Below are 16852 nucleotides of genomic sequence, written 5' to 3'. Positions count from 1 at the left end.
GGGAAGCACAGACAACAGCAAGGTGCTGGTGGGGGAAAGTGAGAAATGAATCTAAAGAAGTAGAATTGCCTGGCTAGTAAGCAGCCTCATTTTCTGATTTGCTAAACTCGGGGTGGAGTAAAACTGTGTGGAACAATGCTTTGTTCTCCATGGCATCTTGTTGGTGGCCTCCACTTACGTCATTTTCTTTCTTATTCCTCACTTTCTTTCTTTCTTTCTCCCCTCTCTCTCTCTCTCTCTCTCTCTCTCTCTCTCTCTCTTTCTTTCTTTCTTTCTTTCTTTCTTTCTTTCTTTCTTTCTTTCTTTCTTTCTTTCTTTCTTTCTTTCTCCACCATCACTTAATCTGCTTCGGACTTTGTGGAAGAATTTTGGCAAGAGCCACTGATACCTTGTCGAGGTCCCAGAAATAGCTTTGTTTCCATGGTCAACTATGGATCAGAACCATGGACTGCGCCCAGCAGGGCAAACTCTCCAAGCTCTCCAGGGCAGTTCTGCGTTCCTTCTCTGACTCTCCCCTAGCCCAATCCCCTGGCCCAGATAAGGCCTGATTCTTGGTACTACAGCTTTTCCTGAGGCAGCACTTTGAATTCACTCCTTCATGAACTCTGCAAACATCCAAAGCTGGGGGAGTTTTTCAAAATGTTCAGGGTAGCGGATTTCTTAATCCTATGCAAGACTGTAGATTCTGAAAACTGTCCTAGATAAGAGCGATGGAGAAAGAGGTTTTACTGGATGCTGGAACTTCGGCCAGGAGAGATGGTCACAGCAGTCAAATGGTAACGCATAAGAAGAAAGACATTTTTTTTTTTCTAAATTTCCTTTGGTTGCTATTATAAAGTGATAATTATTATCTTTTGGGCCAATTAGGTCATTTTATTAGAATGGCTTCTTAAAAAATGATCATAGAAGTTTCCTTAAATAAAAAAGTCTACTATATTTAAACTTCAATTGTCTTTTTAAATTTTTTTTTAAAGAAGATACTATAGACTCATCTTGAAATTTATAATCTAAAAATAGGATTTCATCAAAATACTGTAACTATTCTATTCTGGGCATTGGTATACTATGTATTTACTATTTATGGCTCATCAAATATGATAAACACTATACAAAAAGCATTTAAGTTTATTGGTAAGAACCGTCCTATGAAAAGGAAATTATGTGGAAAAAAAACAAGAGCTATGCATCTTTTGGAAAAGTAGCTTAGCCTGACATTTGTGAGAGACAACAAGACATTGCAAAATCAATAGTGGCATGATAGATATATACAGGTTCAGAGGGGATCACAGAAACCAAAAGGAAACAATTGTTAGAGACTTGCAAATCTTTTCCTTGGCAAAAAACCCCAAATCCAAGGAAATCCTAAATTCAATAACTTGATAGCACACATTGTTGTGAAATCTTTTCCTGGACGTGGATGAGCAGTGCTTATGTGTCCTCGTGGCCTTTACCATGGGGCTCAGTCCTGTGGAAAGGCTCACAAATGATCAGGCACTGGCTTTTGGACTGAGAACCAGGCAGGAAACCTTAAATTGCTTATCTCCCAATAGGAAAGCAACACATGTTTTGGAGGCAGATAAGGATGATGCTGACTTTTATTTGGACTTTAGGAGTGAGGCTCAATGGGTGTGGATACAGAAGACAGAAAATCTGAAAACAAAAGGTATAAAGATCAAAGAGATATGGGGTGTAGTTCTGAGAGAAATCAGGTGGCTAAGGGACAGCCAAGGTGGCTGAAATGCCTGCATGTTCTCTTTATTTTCAACCTATATTCTTTTTGATTTTTGACTGTATTTGTTTTCAGGGTGGCCTAACAGAGAAATATCACCTATTCGTGTTTCATTCATATAGAAACTTCAGATGGGACATTTCTGAGGAACTCCCAAGACACTAAGTCAGTAGTTAAAATGCAGGCCAGCCTAAAGTAGTGTTGGGATGCTTTTGTGAATAGTAAGGTGAGAAAAATTCTTAAGCATTTGCCACTGACTTTCAGGGTTTATTCCATGCACACCAGATGGTATGTCAGGTCCTGTAACTGGCTACTTCTGGAGTGGGTTGGGTGTCTGTAGGTCAGGGGCAACACATATATGACCCAATATGGCAGAGGTGTGCAACCCTGATGTGGCTACCTGTCTGATGCAGATAATAAACGTACCCAGGTCTTTCATTCTTCCCTCCTAATACCGCTTTGTGTTTTCCAGTTTCGTGAAGATTGTCTTTTCCTAACCTCTGTTTTTAAGCATGTGGTAGGATTCACTTTAAATAATTTCAGTAACTCTTTTGTCATTGAACAGATCCAGGGACCCTCTGTCTCCTTCCTCCCATCTCCTTCTTTATTTAATACTCACTCTGATAAGTGTCTTGCAAGGCAGTAAACTATTAAAAAAAAGCATTTTACACAACGTCTCTTTGGAAAAGCCTAATTTCTTAAAATTACACTTGTAGCATAAAAAAAAAACTTTCACTGCTATAAACAAATGTAGATTCCCTAGCTCTCCTCTCTAGGAAATCTCCTGTTGACTTATAAGTGATTCTCAGAGCCGGAGAGTTGGCTCAGTGGTTAAGAGCATCTTCCAGTGGACTTGTTTGGTGCCTAGCACCCTTATAGGGTGTCTTACAACTGCTGTATCTCATTCCAGCTGCTCTGACACCCTCTTCAGTGTCCTGTAGGCACGTGCACATACTCTCCCCCAGTGTACACACAATTAATATAAGTAAGCAAGTCTCTATGCTAGAGCTAAGGAGTAGAATGAATCCGATGGGTGGCCTTTTTCAGAAGGAGATACTCATCTTTGGGAAAGTTTGGGTTGTTTCTGGAAAAAATGGTACTTTAGAGAACACAAGTCATAACCCCAGTTCTGCAGTTTGTTCACTGTTAGGTAAGCACAGGGCCAAGTGGTGATGTTCATTGAGAGTTCTTGAAAGGTGGCCCCTTCTGTATCTTTCCACCATGTTTAAAACCCTACAGTTAATGGCAGTCTTTTCATAACCAACAGAACTCTTTGGATGTTGCCTGAACGAAGTGCCGTGCATTCTCCATGCAACAGCTCAGAATACAAATGAATTGAGGGCAGGTTTTAGATTTCAGCCAGGAAGTACCTGTGCCTAATGGTAGAGAAATACCATTTAAGCCATAACTCAGCTCTCAAGGTTTCTTGGGTTTCTAACTTCCTCTTAGTGATACATCAAGTTATCAGAGATTACTGTAAGCTGGCCATTTTTTTTTAAAAAGATTGATTTATTTATTAATGCAGTATTCTGCCTGCATGTGTGCCAGCAGATCTCATTATAGATGGCTGTGAGCCACCATGTGGTTGCTGGAATTGAACTCAGGACTTTAGGAGGAACAGCCAGTGCTCTTAACTTCTGAGCCATCTCTCCAGCCCATAAGTTGGCCTTTGGATCTTAACCTTTACACTGAGTTAAGATTCCACTTTCCTCAGTATTTAGGAAAGATTGACGTGAATCATTTATTTGCAAAAACATTTGCATATCTTTGAAAGTTTATCTTGAAAATATTCTTACAATGATGCTCATACTCTTCTCAAAGGACTTTAGTGCTAAATATGATCTCATGTTAAAGCCAAAAAATTAGTATCTCCATTCTTCTTCCTAGTGTATCAGATAGCTACATGCAATGTAATTCATGTTTACTCTATCCTGATGGTATCTGCAGTATATATTAGAATACACATGTCATGATGTAATGGTTGAATTTTATTGAGGATTGCTGAGCTGGAATTCTAACCAAGAACCAATATTCTAGAAGTGGTTTCTGTTATACTTTTAAAATAAAGCAAACCAAAAAACCATAATGCATCTTAGAGGGGATTAAAAAGGGATTTATTAATTTTTATGATACTTTGCCCACATGTATATAAGTGTACTCATGGTTGTGTGGAGTCACTGGGGCTGGAGTTGTAGGTGGTGATAAGCTGCCATGTGGGTGCTGGGAACTGAAGTAGAGTCCTCTGTAGAAACAGGAAATGCTCTTAACTGCTGTGCAATCTCTTTAGCCAATCAGACTTTTTTTTTTTTAAATAAAAAGGATTAAACACATGTTAACTAGTGTGATGATGTTAGAAATGAGCTCCAAGTGATAAATCAATTCAAGAAACACAGGTTGACTTGACTAAAAATATGTTAGCAACATGCCTCCCCTTGCCTGAATCTTTTTTCCTCTTAGGGAAGATTATGTAAGATAAATATTAAATAAATCTATGTCTAGCCATGAACAAGGATGCCCATTCTAAAAGTGGTATTATTCTGTTCCTTTAATTTTGGCACCTATGGTAAGTTGTCACTATTATTGTTATTCTTATTTTATTCATGCAAGATGATGATTAAGGAACCTAAAATGATAGAGAGTGAGCAGCTCCTCAAACCTAAAGACTGTGTTGAGGGTGTGTGTGTTGTGTGTATGCTTTCTTTCTAATAAAAATTCAGGCTTTGACCTAAGACTCAGTTTCATTACTATTAGCTAGTAGAGAGATTACTGGGTAGTGGTTCATCACTCTACTGCTCTCACTTCCACGGCTGTCATTGTCTGTGAAAAGAAATGAAGAGGGTGTGATCAAGTGAATAGGCATGGGTTTGTGTGCGACGTTTTATCACTGCCCAGTTTAAGAGCAGCTTTCTTAGATCAAAGATCATGACTCTTTTGTGTTGTAGGTAACTGTCCCTTTGTGTCATAGGCATGGTTTTCATTTACTTTAGTCCCTTTTTAACAGTGTCTATCTCAAGTCCTTTTTGAAAGAAGGTGGAAATGTTTGAATGAATAATGAGAATGATATGGCATTCCTGTTGGGTCTTTGGAGGAGTTGGGGAGCCCATGGCTTTTCTTTTCACCTGTGGCTTATCTTGAAGTGTCATACAAACTTGTGCTGGTAAGATTCAATCACACTGCTAGAGAAGCCCATGGAAGGGGAAGGAAGTCCAGAGGAAGGTGCATGAGGCTACACTTCAGTACCACTTAGAGCCCTGCCTCTAAACTTCCCTTGCCTGGACAGATGAATTCCTTTGACACCCAATAAGGGATGAGGCTGATACAGTAATGCTTCTACCTCTAGCTATGGTGGACAGAGTTCTTGGAACTACCAACCCAGGGAGAAGCAGCATGACCCAAACTCAAATCTAGTCTCTCATCCAAACATGAACACGTGTGTTCTTGAACACCGAAGCAGAACAAAGGTCAAGAACTGATGGACACACCACACCATCCTACAGCTGCGTCTTCTCCAGGTGTTCCACTCTGGTCCAATAGCAAAGGAGTCTAGTGATTTAGAAACTTAGTAGAAACTGATCTTGCTCTGGTGGTTTTCTCACCCAGGTGCCAAGACCAGTTTTCTGAAAAGCCTTGAAGAGCTGTTGTTTAACAGACTGGTAGGTGTGGGCCCCCAGCTTGGCCTCACAGTACATGGATGGCGTGTCTCCATGGCCTGGGATCCGTGTGCTTAGCTGTAAAAAGAAGGAGAAAGTGCATTCAACCAGTCACATTAACATGAGGAATTTCACCAGACAAATGCTAGCTTGATCTCAACCCTTGTTCTCTTTCTCTCTTTCTTTAACACTTCAGAGCCTTGAGAGATGACTTATTTGGTAAAGTTCCTGGATCACAAGCATGAGGACCTGAGTTCAGATCTCTAACATCCAAGGAAAAAGCTGGATGTGTTGGTGCACACCTATAAGTCCAGCACTGGGATGGTGGAGATAGGCAAGTTCCTGAGGCCAGATAGTTGGTGAGTTTCAAGTTCAGTGAGAAATCCTGTATCAGAAACTTAGGAGAAGTAATTGAGGAAGAGCCCCAGCATTGGATTCTGGCCTCCAAAGTCATGTGTACGTGAGTCCTCCCTCCTGTATATATGAACTCACACATACATATACACGAAAACAAAACAAAACTAAAGTGCATTTATCTGAGTTCTAATCGAAAACTTCTTGAAAAACTCAATTGTTAAGAATACTTTGCTTCATCAGAAGTGCAGATGATTAACAAATGTATAACATCACATGTGACTTACCTTCTTTTAAGAATTAAACACTGCTTTCTCAGCTGAAAATCTTAGCCCTTAAGAGGAAGAGTAAGGAGGACTACTGTGTTCAAGGCCAGCCTAGGATATATAGGAAGACCCTGACTCTAAAGGAAAACTCAGCAAACCCCAGAAAGAAAGAAAACGGCACCAATAATGAAACCATTGTCTTTCACAATCTCTGGAGAAGGGTTCCCGGGGGTGGGGGTTGTGTGTGTGCACTAACAGCATCGTGTCAGCAAGATGAGGAGAAGGACTTTGAGTTATGTTGTTAGTTAGCTGGGAAAGCAGTAAATGTAAGATGTTATCAGGCTCCTGAGTCACAGGAGGCAAAATTGGAGTAATGGAAGGCAGGGGGAACATATCCATGTCTTCAGTCCCCCAACAGAAGGACAGGAGGACAGAGATCAGGCCTGTGGCAGGGGAGCTTGAGATGACACTGCAGGGCCTTTGCAGAGGGTTTGCAGATCTATGTGTCCACTCTGTGGCCAATACCATGATGATTGTGTGGACAAGAACAGGACCTATTTGTTGAGCAAAGCAAGAAGAGCCTGTGCTTCCCCAGACCTTCCAAAGTCTTTGGAGAAACTGAGCCATGGGAAAAGGACAGAGAGTTCTAAGGACTGCAGCATATTGTGCCATAGAACCACATCTGCATGGCTCTGGCAGAGGCTGAAGGTGACTGCCCAACTCTTAGATAACTGCAACTTTTAACATTCTCTGAGTGGACAAAGATGTTTAACTGTTTGCATACCTGCTCCTTTATTGGTTGCCATGCCAATCCAAAAAACAATTATTGAGTATTGTGCATGCCATATGGGTGCACCTGTGTGCAGGTGTGCGTGGAGACCAGAGACCAACCTCAGGAATAATGCTCTTAAGAAGCTGACATCTTTATTCTGACTCTCTCTCCTCTTTCCTTTCTCCCTGCTCCTCTCTCCTCTCACCTTTCTTCTCTGGCCTCGATCTTGCTGCTTAGGTTAGGCTGCCTGGCTGGAGAGCTAGCAGAAATCTACCTGTGTCTGCCTCCCCAGTTCTGGGACTAATAGGCCACCTTGCTAGACTTTTTTACATGATCTCTGGGCTCGAACTCAAGTCCCTGTACTTGCATAGCAAGGGTTTCACTGATTGAGTTATGTACCAATACAGAAAAATGAGCAAAATACTTTTTTTCATTAGCTCATTTTTGCTCTCTGTATTTTTTTAATTATACTGTGCTATGCCTTTAACGTACATGAAAGTCTACATGTCAGTTTTAACCCCACCCCTGCCAATGTAGTTTTTATCTGTTTATGAGTAGGAAGCAGATTCTAAAACATTCCTATAATAGAAATGGGTAGCCTTCTGCGTTGGGAAATACTCTAACCCTCATTTGTGAGACTTGGTGGGAAATTATCTACTTATTTCTCTCCCTCCCTTCCGTGTGTGTGTGGTGTGTGTGTGTGTGTGTGTGTGTGTGTGTGTGTGTGTGAGCATGCATTTAGAGATTGGAAAGCAACTCGCAGGACTCAGTTCCCTTCTTTCACCACGTAGATCTTGAAGACTGAACTTGGGTCCTCAATCTTGGTGGCACGTGCTTTTATCCACGAACCCACCTTGCCAGCCCTTATCTACTTTCTCTGGAGTATTTTTTTTTTTTTAATTTCTGAACTTGAAGTAATGTTACATTTCTTTTCTCTTTTTAATGTTTGAAAAAGAGAGTTATTATATTATTTTATTTTGTGTGTACAGGTGTGGACCTTGGTGAATGTACCTGCACCACAATGTGCAGTACCTGAGGGTCCAAAAGAGGGTGTTGTTAAATTCCTTGAAACTGGACCTACAGACAATTGTGTATGACCTTGTGATTTCTCAACCTGAACCCAAGTTCTCTTAACAATGGAATCTTCTCTCCACCTCTTCATGTACCTCTCTTAGGACACCCTTGGTAAACCAGCAGGCACCAGGTGTCCACCAATAACTTCCTTCCTGCTTCACTTTACAGAGACACCCTCCCCAAGCTCTAGGACCATGGTCAGGTAGCCAAGCTGTAAGTGCATGGAGGAGATTCCTGGGCAGTTGGAGAAAGAGCAATAACCCCAGGTATCAGTTTGTACGTCCTGTTTCACAATTATTGCAGACCAAATGATGTCCTGTTTCCCTGGAGCTTCCTCGGGGTTTTAACCAGAGCCCAGGTACAGCTAGTGCTCTCCCCAGAAAGGACCGGTTCGACCTACCCTACCATGCAGCCGTGCCCACCGAGCAGAAAACCCGTGCTTGCAGAGCCGGGACGAGCCCCCACAGCTCCTCTTCCCAGTAGTGGCATTAATGATCTCCAGGTCGGCGCTGCCCACGACCCAGTTGGCACTGAAGTGAGGAGACTTTCCCGGCTGCCGGGCTTCGGCATTACTCACTCCTGTCAAGAGAGAAATGGGAGGCAGTCAAGCATTCATACTCTTCGGCTCAAACAGGGCTCCCGAGAGAGCAGATCATAGGAAGTAAAGCTCGTGTTTGATCTGGGATGAGACATTCACATAAATACTGTTCTTTAAAATATTCGTCTTTAAAATGCTGTCACGTAAAATCATGGTTTTACCTGTCGGGCTGGAGGTTGAAAACCAGGTTCAACTTTGATAAGAGCCTTGTGTTGGAATCCATTGCTGGGACCTTTTAATTGGAAGGATCTTATGGGTAGATTTTTTCCCTCTTCTGTGAATGTTTGTTTAATGGACTAATGAGCAAACAGAGCCATTTGAAAGTTCCAAGAATCTGAGTCTATTGGGCACCCACTCAATACCCAAACCACAATATTAGTGAATGGTTCTTGAAAGAGCCTTAGGCTGATGGTTTAGTTATGAGGAAAATACCCTCAGTTCAATATAGAGCCCCTAAATTATATTATATTTAATATGTAGGATAATCAGTCAACCAACACAGTTTGGGAAGAACACTGGCAAGTTTCAGTGCAAAATGATTACATGAATAGGTGAATCATCCCTTCCCTCCTTTTTTGGTAAAGTTACAAAGAATTTCAAGCCTGGCCTGACGGTGGAGCCTGAGGCAGGAGGATCACATGTTCAAGGCTTGCCTATACTATAAATTGAGTTCAAGGCGAGCTGGAGTGAATTAGTAAGATTCAGTTTTCAAATAAGAAAGAAACAAGAAGGGGACTAGGGATAAACAGCCCAGGGGTAGAGCACTCGCCTAGCACATGCAAAACCCAGGCATCAATTCTCAGCGCAGCGACTTTGCCTCTCATGAACACAGCATAGCATCCAGCCAAGCTCAGGTTCTTCTAAACTAAGGCTCCCATGCGCCTGGGTGGTTCTTTGAGTCATGAAGAATCTGGTCTTGCCTCGGAGGCTTCCAGAAAACCCTGGTTTTACAGTGCACCTCTCTTTCCCTCTCTTTCCTTGTTGTACTGTGTACTGTGATGTCCAGGTGGGGTGTGACCCTTACAGCAATCCTCACACAGAGGAGCAGAGGGAGAAAGCCAAAGACTTTCCACTCTGGGAGGCTGGTGTCTGTCTCATCATGCTTTCTTGTTTATATTCTCTGCTCTAGCCTTGCCTTCTGTCTTTCTTACAATGTTCCTCATTTTGATAGGACTTCCTGGAAATGTTGGGATGAGGTTTCTGGTAACCTACAGTGAATACCTGCCCTCCCTGATCAACCCAAGGACACAACACAGCCAAGGTCTGGCTTATTTTTTTTTTAAATTTTATTTATTTATTTTTTTTTAAGGATCACCCTTAAACCATCACGGTTGACCTCTGGGAAGGAATCATCTAAATAAAAATAATAATGCTGTTTGGAGACATGTGGCCCAGATAAATACTGCCAGGTAGTTTCCACAGCAATCTCATGCATAACAAATGGCACCCTCCTAAGCTCTACAGGATCTACAGAATGGCCCACTTATTTGCTAAGAATTTCAGGGTGTGCAGACAAGGAATTCAGTCTCTGGTCTGGGCACCTCAATTTCTGGAAATTTTTTTCCCCAGAAGTCCTTGTCACTTGCTCTATCTCCACACCTCTTGCATCTCTCATCCTCCACAGCTCTTATCACTGTACCTCCATAAGTCCTGGGCCAATGACAGCCCATATGGACCTCTTTCCTCTTGCCTAGTTTTACCTTGTGAAGGTCAACCTGTCATCCATACATCCCTGCATACCCTCTTCTGTTTCTTTAGACATGGGCACTAGACTGATAGACTCATTAGCAGATATGTTCAACCCATGGCCAACTCCATGTGGCTAAGGATAGCTATGAATGTGGCCCACCACAAAATCATTAAGTTTCTCTGTTAGTTACTCCTTTCATTGCTGTAACAAAATGCCTGACAATAAATAATTGAAGGAAGACTTTTCTTTTTCTGGATTACAGTTGGAGGAGACACATTCCAGCATAATGGGAAGGCATGGCAGGCTGCAGGAGTGGAAATCTGGCTGGCCATATTTCCTCTACAGTCACAAAGCTGAAGGTGAATAGGAAGTAAGGTTGGGCTATACAATCTCAAGGCCTGTCCCCCACTTCCTTCATCAAGGTTCTACTTCTTAAAGGTTCCACAACTTTCCTAAAAAGCTCCAGCAAGTGGGAACCAGGCATTGAGACATATGTATCTATGAAAGACATTTTATGTTCAAACCATGCCACTAAAAACAGAAGGTTGCTTTTGTTGGTGTTCTGTTTTGTAACTTTTGTGATGCTCTCACCTGAATTTTACAGATAAAAAAACATCATGTCAAAACGTCAAAGGGCTGGCCATCCCTGGGAGCTTCTCTCTCAGGTCTGCCTACTTATCCCAGGAATGTGTGGAGGCTGCAGGGAGGTACCAGGGGTTTTTGCAAGAGCCTTGTTTTAGTCCAGTGGGATGGCTGCTCAGGAGTTCCTGTGATGTGCTACACTTGAGAAGCCCGGACGCTGGGCAGCAGTCCAGGTACAAATCATGACTGGCAGCCAGAGGCCTGTATTCAACGCTGTATAAGGGAGTAGTTCTCATCTCAGCAGAAGACCTGCTCAACTGTGAGTTACAAGTCCTGTGTCCCCAGCTCCACCTCCAATCTTCTTGGATAGAACTGAGACGTGTTCTCTCTGCACATGGCCATTTAGCTTTGCCAATTGACACCTAAACAGCCCAGCTCCCAGACTGAAAGTCACCCTGTGACCTTCTGGTCATGGATGGGCAATGTTGGACATTCAGGCAAATTCCATTCATGTCAGCTCTTTTCCCTAGAAGTCATTTGCTACTGTGGCTGCCCACCCCTGAGAGCTGGACAGGGGGGAAACAATCTGGCCCATTGGCAGCCTTGGACTGTCCTACTGGGCAGGGACCATCTTGGCAGGAAGAGGCAGCTGCTGAGGTCAGGGACGACTAGGTACAAAGGGATGTGATCACTACTTTGGAAATGCAGCCAGCCAGGCTCAGCAGTCTGGCAATTTCCTCCATTCTCTGCAGGCTTTTCTCTCCCTATTTCCTCTCTCCCATTCTTCTTGTTTTTAATGTCAGGATTGACCACCGAGGCATGCATTTGGGGCTTCTCCAAAAATCCTAAATTCTGAACTCAAAGGAATGCCTTTGAATGTCTGATGTCAACACATGACCTGCCTGATACCTTGCATTTCATCCCACCCCCGCCTCCTCTTCTCTACCTTTTACTACTTTCCTGGAGACATTGAGTTTTGCCATTGGCTCTCAGCAAGCAGACATCTATCCTGGAGAAGGTTCAGTTGCTGCCTGGCTGGGCTCTGCTCTCAACACCTTTGGCTGTTAGACTCAGCAAGGAGTCACCAGTTACCAGGCTGTCAGTCCCAGAAGGGCAGCCATAAGCATTCTTGTGTCTACACATGGATCAGTACAATGGATGAAAGGCACAGGCTGATAAACTTGTGGGTTTCAATGAGTGGGATTCCTAAGACAAGACTTGGGACTTAGGAACTGGGGAGACTTAGTTTCCAGCCTATCTTTGTTCTGAGAACTTGGCACACATCATTCATACCCTTCTTTTGCTCTCTGATGATGGCAACTTCATTTCATAAGGTTAAGTGAAGATCATATGAAACAGAAAATAACACTCTCCAAACATCAAATGCTGAAGCAATTATTATTCAAAAGATGACTTCAAGGTCATCTCTACTTTGCTTAGTGTTCTCCAAACCACACACCAAAAAGTTCCCATTTGTAGGACAGAAAATATTTCCAGTTTAGTGATAAACTGCCTGATTGTTCCAGGGAACGGAGTAATCAACCAACAAGCAGAAGTCAGGATTATTTTTATAGTAAACATATGTATTTTGACATTTATACATTTGTCCAAATTTATCTTTAATACCTCTACAGGAGTTATTATTGTCTACTCTGAACCTCTAGTTTAAGGATTATTTTTTTATTCTCTTCTTTGTCTTCAAGAACAAAAAAACCTCTCCAAAACAACCTGTGGGAATGGAAATCCAACCTTTGATGTCATTTAAAAGAGAGAGAGGGAGCGTAGGTCTGGGGGGAGTTGAAGGAGGGGACTTTAATTGGGATGTATTATGAATAAAATGTAAAAAAACATTAAAAAATTACCATAAAGAAGCATCCTTTGGAATGTATACTAAGAATTGGTGCCAGCAGAACAGTTTCGACATTGCCATAATTAACGTTTGGTTCTGATTATAGTAGAGGAGATGGAGCTGTGTGCCAGACTCACTTGAATGGAATGTGCAATGAGACATGTGATTACTTCCCAGAATATCCACACCAGTACAGCACCACAGTCTTGTTCTGCAGGGCAAACCCTTCAAGAATAGGCAGCATGCGCACTTGTCAGGAGATGGTTTCTTGGCCGTTGTGTTGGACTGAGGGGCCGTCTGTGTTCCTGAGCTATTGGTCAGGACTAGGTTACGTCTTTCCTCGAAAAGGCCCATGGTGGCATGGTGATGAAGCTCTGAGCATGGCCTTCTTTTGAGTCACCAGGAAAAGGCAGCTTTTCAATTTGTGCTGCTTTTGCATTTTATTTTGTTTCAGGTGATTCCTTTCATTGACTATTGACCGCCCCACCCATCACATTCACATGCACAATCCCTCTGATGTGAACAGGATTTTGAAAATATGTTAATAAGATAATGACATGACACTTAGATGCTTCTGATTTTTTGCTCCCCAGAAAGACATTTGGTTTCTATGAAAACTTTTTCACATATATAAAAGAGTACATTTACTATATGAAGATTTTGTAAATTTTTTGTTTGTTTGTATTTTGTTGTTGTTGGTTTTTTGAGACAGGGTTTCCCTGTATAGCTTTGGCTGTCTTGGACTTGCTTTGTACGTAGACCAGTCTGGCCTTGGCTCATAGAGATCCTCCTGCCTCTGCCTCCCTGTCTGCTGGGATTACAGGTGTGTGCCACTTCACTAGGCAGATTTGATAATTTTTTTTTACTATTTATTTTTCCTTTTATTATTATCATTTATTACAATTTATTCAATTTGCATCTTGGCCATGGCCCCCTCCCATGTCTCTTCCCAATCCTGCCCTCTCTCCCTCTTCTCCCCCTATGCCTCTCCTCCAGTCCACTGATAGGGAAGGTCTTCCTCCCCTTCTTTCTGACCCTGGTCTACCAGGTTTCATCAGGGTTGGCTGCATTGTCTTCCTCTGTGGCCTGGCAAGGCTGCACCCACGAGGGGGAGGTGATCAGAGAGCCTGTCACTGAGTTCATGCCAGAGAAAGCCCCTGTGCCCTTTACTAGGGACCCCACTTGGACACTGAGTCTATGGGCTACATCTGAACCAGGGTTGTAGGTCCTCTCCATGCATGGTCCTTGTTTGGGGTATCATCCTCTTCAAGGTCCTCAGGGCTCAGTTATTTTTGGCTCTGTTGGTCTCCTTTTGGAGCTCCTGTCCCCTCCAGGTCTTTCTATCTCCCCTTTCTTTCATAAAATTCCATGCATTCTGCCCAAAGTTTGGCTATAAGTCTCAGCCTCTGCTTCAATACTTTAAACTTTTTTAATTTTAATTTTTAAAATAAAAAAATTAAATTTATTACACTTTATTGACTTTGTATCACAGCTGTAGTCCTCTCCATCATCCTCTCCCAATCCTACCCCCCTTCTCCTCCCACACACCTCCCCAAGTCCACTGATAGGGGAGACCCTTCTCCCTTCCATCTGACCCTAGCCTACCAGGTCTCATCAGGACTGGCTGCACTGTCTTCCTCTATGGCCTGGTAAGGCTGCTCCCCACTCAGGGGGATGGCAGCTCAGTCTCCAAGTGAGTTCCCTAGTAAGGGGAACAGGGGCTGTCTCTGACATGAACTCAGTGGATATCTTTTTGATCAGATTTGGTAGATTTAAACCAACATTCCAGGTACCTTTTTGGTATTCCTGGATATGGACACAAACAGAATCACTACAGATCTTGTATCTTCTTCTTTCTTTTCTTTTGTTTCTCTCCTTTATGGCCCTTATCCCTTCCTTCCTTTATTTTTATATATGCGATGTGTGTGAGTGTGAGTGGTGTATGCTTTTGTGCTTATGTGTGTAGTGTGTATGGTATATGTGCACACACACAGGTCATGGGATGGACACCAGTGTCCTCTTCTATATTCTCTGACTTATTTCCTTGAGACATGATTTTTCACTGAACCTGAAGCTTACTACTTTGCCTCGGCTGGCTGGCCAGTGTGCTCCCAGGATCCATCTCTCTCTGTGGTCCAATGCTGGGTCTCTAGGCATGCATGGCCACGTCTGTTTTTGTTTTTGTTTTTGTTTTTATGTCGGTGCTAGATATGTGAATCCAGGTCCTCATGCTTACACAGCAAGCAAGCCCTCTGATCTATGGAGTCATCTTCTAGACCTGAGCTTTTTTTTTTTTTTTCCTAGTTCATCCATCCACTGTACTGTAGGTATCATGTCCTTTTCAGGCCACTGAGGATTGATTGGTTTGAAAACTGTTTAAAGACCTTTAGGGGCCATATTGCTTAATTAAATCATAGAGAAGAGTTTCAGATTTTGTTGGGTAAGATGAAGGTACATCCTTGAAGGCATGGAAAGGAAAGACTGATTTGTGCCTAAGTTATTCTTCTCTATGGTCAGGGGTGTAGATATAAATATCATAAATTACAGGTATTTCATGAGGCAGCATGGAAAGATTTAACATTAAAATAAAGTCACATGGTCAGTTGGGGATGTAGCCCTAGAGTACTGGCCTAGCATACATGAGGTCCTGGGTTTGATTCTCACACACTGCATCTGCGTAAAACTTTGTATGGTGGTAATACATATAATCCCAGCACTAGGGAAGTGGAGGCATGAAAACAGAAATTTAGTGTCATCTTCAGCTATATGGGGAATAAGAGGCCAGTGTGGGCTACATGGGACTCTATGTTAAAAAATATTGAAATAAACAAAAATCAACTTATAAGGACAAAAATAAATGACAGTCACAGTATGTCCTGGCAAGACTCAGTCCCAGGATGTTCTCACGATAATATATAAGGACATACCTAATTATCCAGGATGTTAAACATGCACAATACTGCCAATTGTCCCCAGTTTACAGTATTCCATACTTTGTGAGAGTTATTCTGAAATTCCCTTCCAGTGGCAGACACCACAGATCAGAATCTTCCAGTTGACATGGGACCCTAGCTCCAGTTAAGATTTAAGAGACAGATTTGGTATTTTTGAACACACACAGACACACACACACACACACACACACACACACACACACACACAGAGTATTGTGATGACTATAGTCCAAGAATGAAGAAATCTGGTACTGTGAGCAAGTAACATGGAATTAAGTTGATGGAATCTATGTTATGCTGGTTGGAACCTAGACATATCTGGGAAGAGGGAACCTTAATGGAGAAAATGCCTCTGTAAGATTGGCCTATAGGCACATGTGCAGGCCATTTTTCCAATCAGTGTTTGATGTGGAGGGCACGGCTCACTGAAGTGGTGCCACCCCTAGGAGATGGTCCTGGACAGTTTAAGAAAGCAGGTTGACCAAGCCAAAGGAACAAGGCAGTCAGCAGTGTTCCTCCATGTTTTTGGCCTCAGTTCTCTCCTCCAGGTTCCTGCCTTAAATTCCTGACCTGACTTTCCTCAGTAATGGTCTGTGACCTGAGGGTTGTTAGATGAAATAAATTGTTTCTTCTACAAGTCACTTTTGGCCATGGGGTTTTACAACAGTAGAAACCTAACTGACACACAGTGTTGCCTTTCTTATCCTGAAGACTATTTTGACCAAAGATACTGTGAGCTTTCTCTTCAGCATCCAGAAAACAAAACAAATAAAAAGAAAATTGACCCAACAGAAATCCTAGGAAACATTTGCCTTTCAAGTGAATTATTTTGTAATGAGGAAACAATAGGGCATAATTGAATTCGATTTCTAAAACTGAGAAACTTATGGTCTACCAGTGTAGCATTGTACTTAGTTTATTATAAAGTTAATTCCTTGAAACGACTCAGATTTGCTCTCTGACAATTCTGGAGGTCAGAAATCTACTATCAAGGTGTCATCAGTCCCACGCTTTTTGGAAGTTTTGGGGGAGATGCCCTCCTTGACCTGACTTTTGGAATCTGCAAGTACCCTTTGGCTTGTTGCTGTATCACTTCAATGTCTGCTTTTGACTTCATAGGTCTTTTTTCCCCCTGTTCCTTTCTTCTTATAATAATAAATGTGATTGCACATGGGGCCCTCTGAAATAATTTGTGTCATCACCTCCCCATTTCATGAACTTTAATCAAAATTACAAGGGCCTCCCTTTCCAAATATGGCGTTTTACCAAAACCCCACTCTATGTGTCACTTCCTGGAGTAATGTTCATGGCCTTCTCAGAGCCACTTCCTGGAA

At 42.4% G+C, this 16852-nt stretch overlaps 1 protein-coding gene across 3 annotated transcripts in view; it reads right to left on the bottom strand.

The window, feature by feature from the left end:
* Positions 1–207: 207 nt before the first annotated feature.
* The window catches only part of Adarb2 (adenosine deaminase RNA specific B2 (inactive)), a 554151-nt gene continuing 537506 nt past the window's right edge, over positions 208–16852 (bottom strand). For 2 of the 3 annotated variants that reach the window (XM_060373124.1, XM_060373125.1), the window contains 2 exons: positions 8246–8424; positions 208–5457 (listed from right to left, as the gene is read on the bottom strand). In XM_060373124.1, coding sequence (XP_060229107.1) covers positions 5281–5457; positions 8246–8424 — 356 coding nt within the window. In that variant the 3' untranslated portion in view covers positions 208–5280. The remainder of the gene's footprint in view (positions 5458–8245; positions 8425–16852) is intronic. The other variant, XM_060373126.1, reaches the window with a different exon arrangement.

This window comes from Meriones unguiculatus, chromosome 19, assembly GCF_030254825.1.
Source record: "Meriones unguiculatus strain TT.TT164.6M chromosome 19, Bangor_MerUng_6.1, whole genome shotgun sequence".
Taxonomy (NCBI): Eukaryota; Metazoa; Chordata; class Mammalia; order Rodentia; family Muridae; genus Meriones; species Meriones unguiculatus.
Note: the sequence above shows the minus strand (reverse complement) of the source record. Positions and strands in the feature narration are given on the sequence as shown.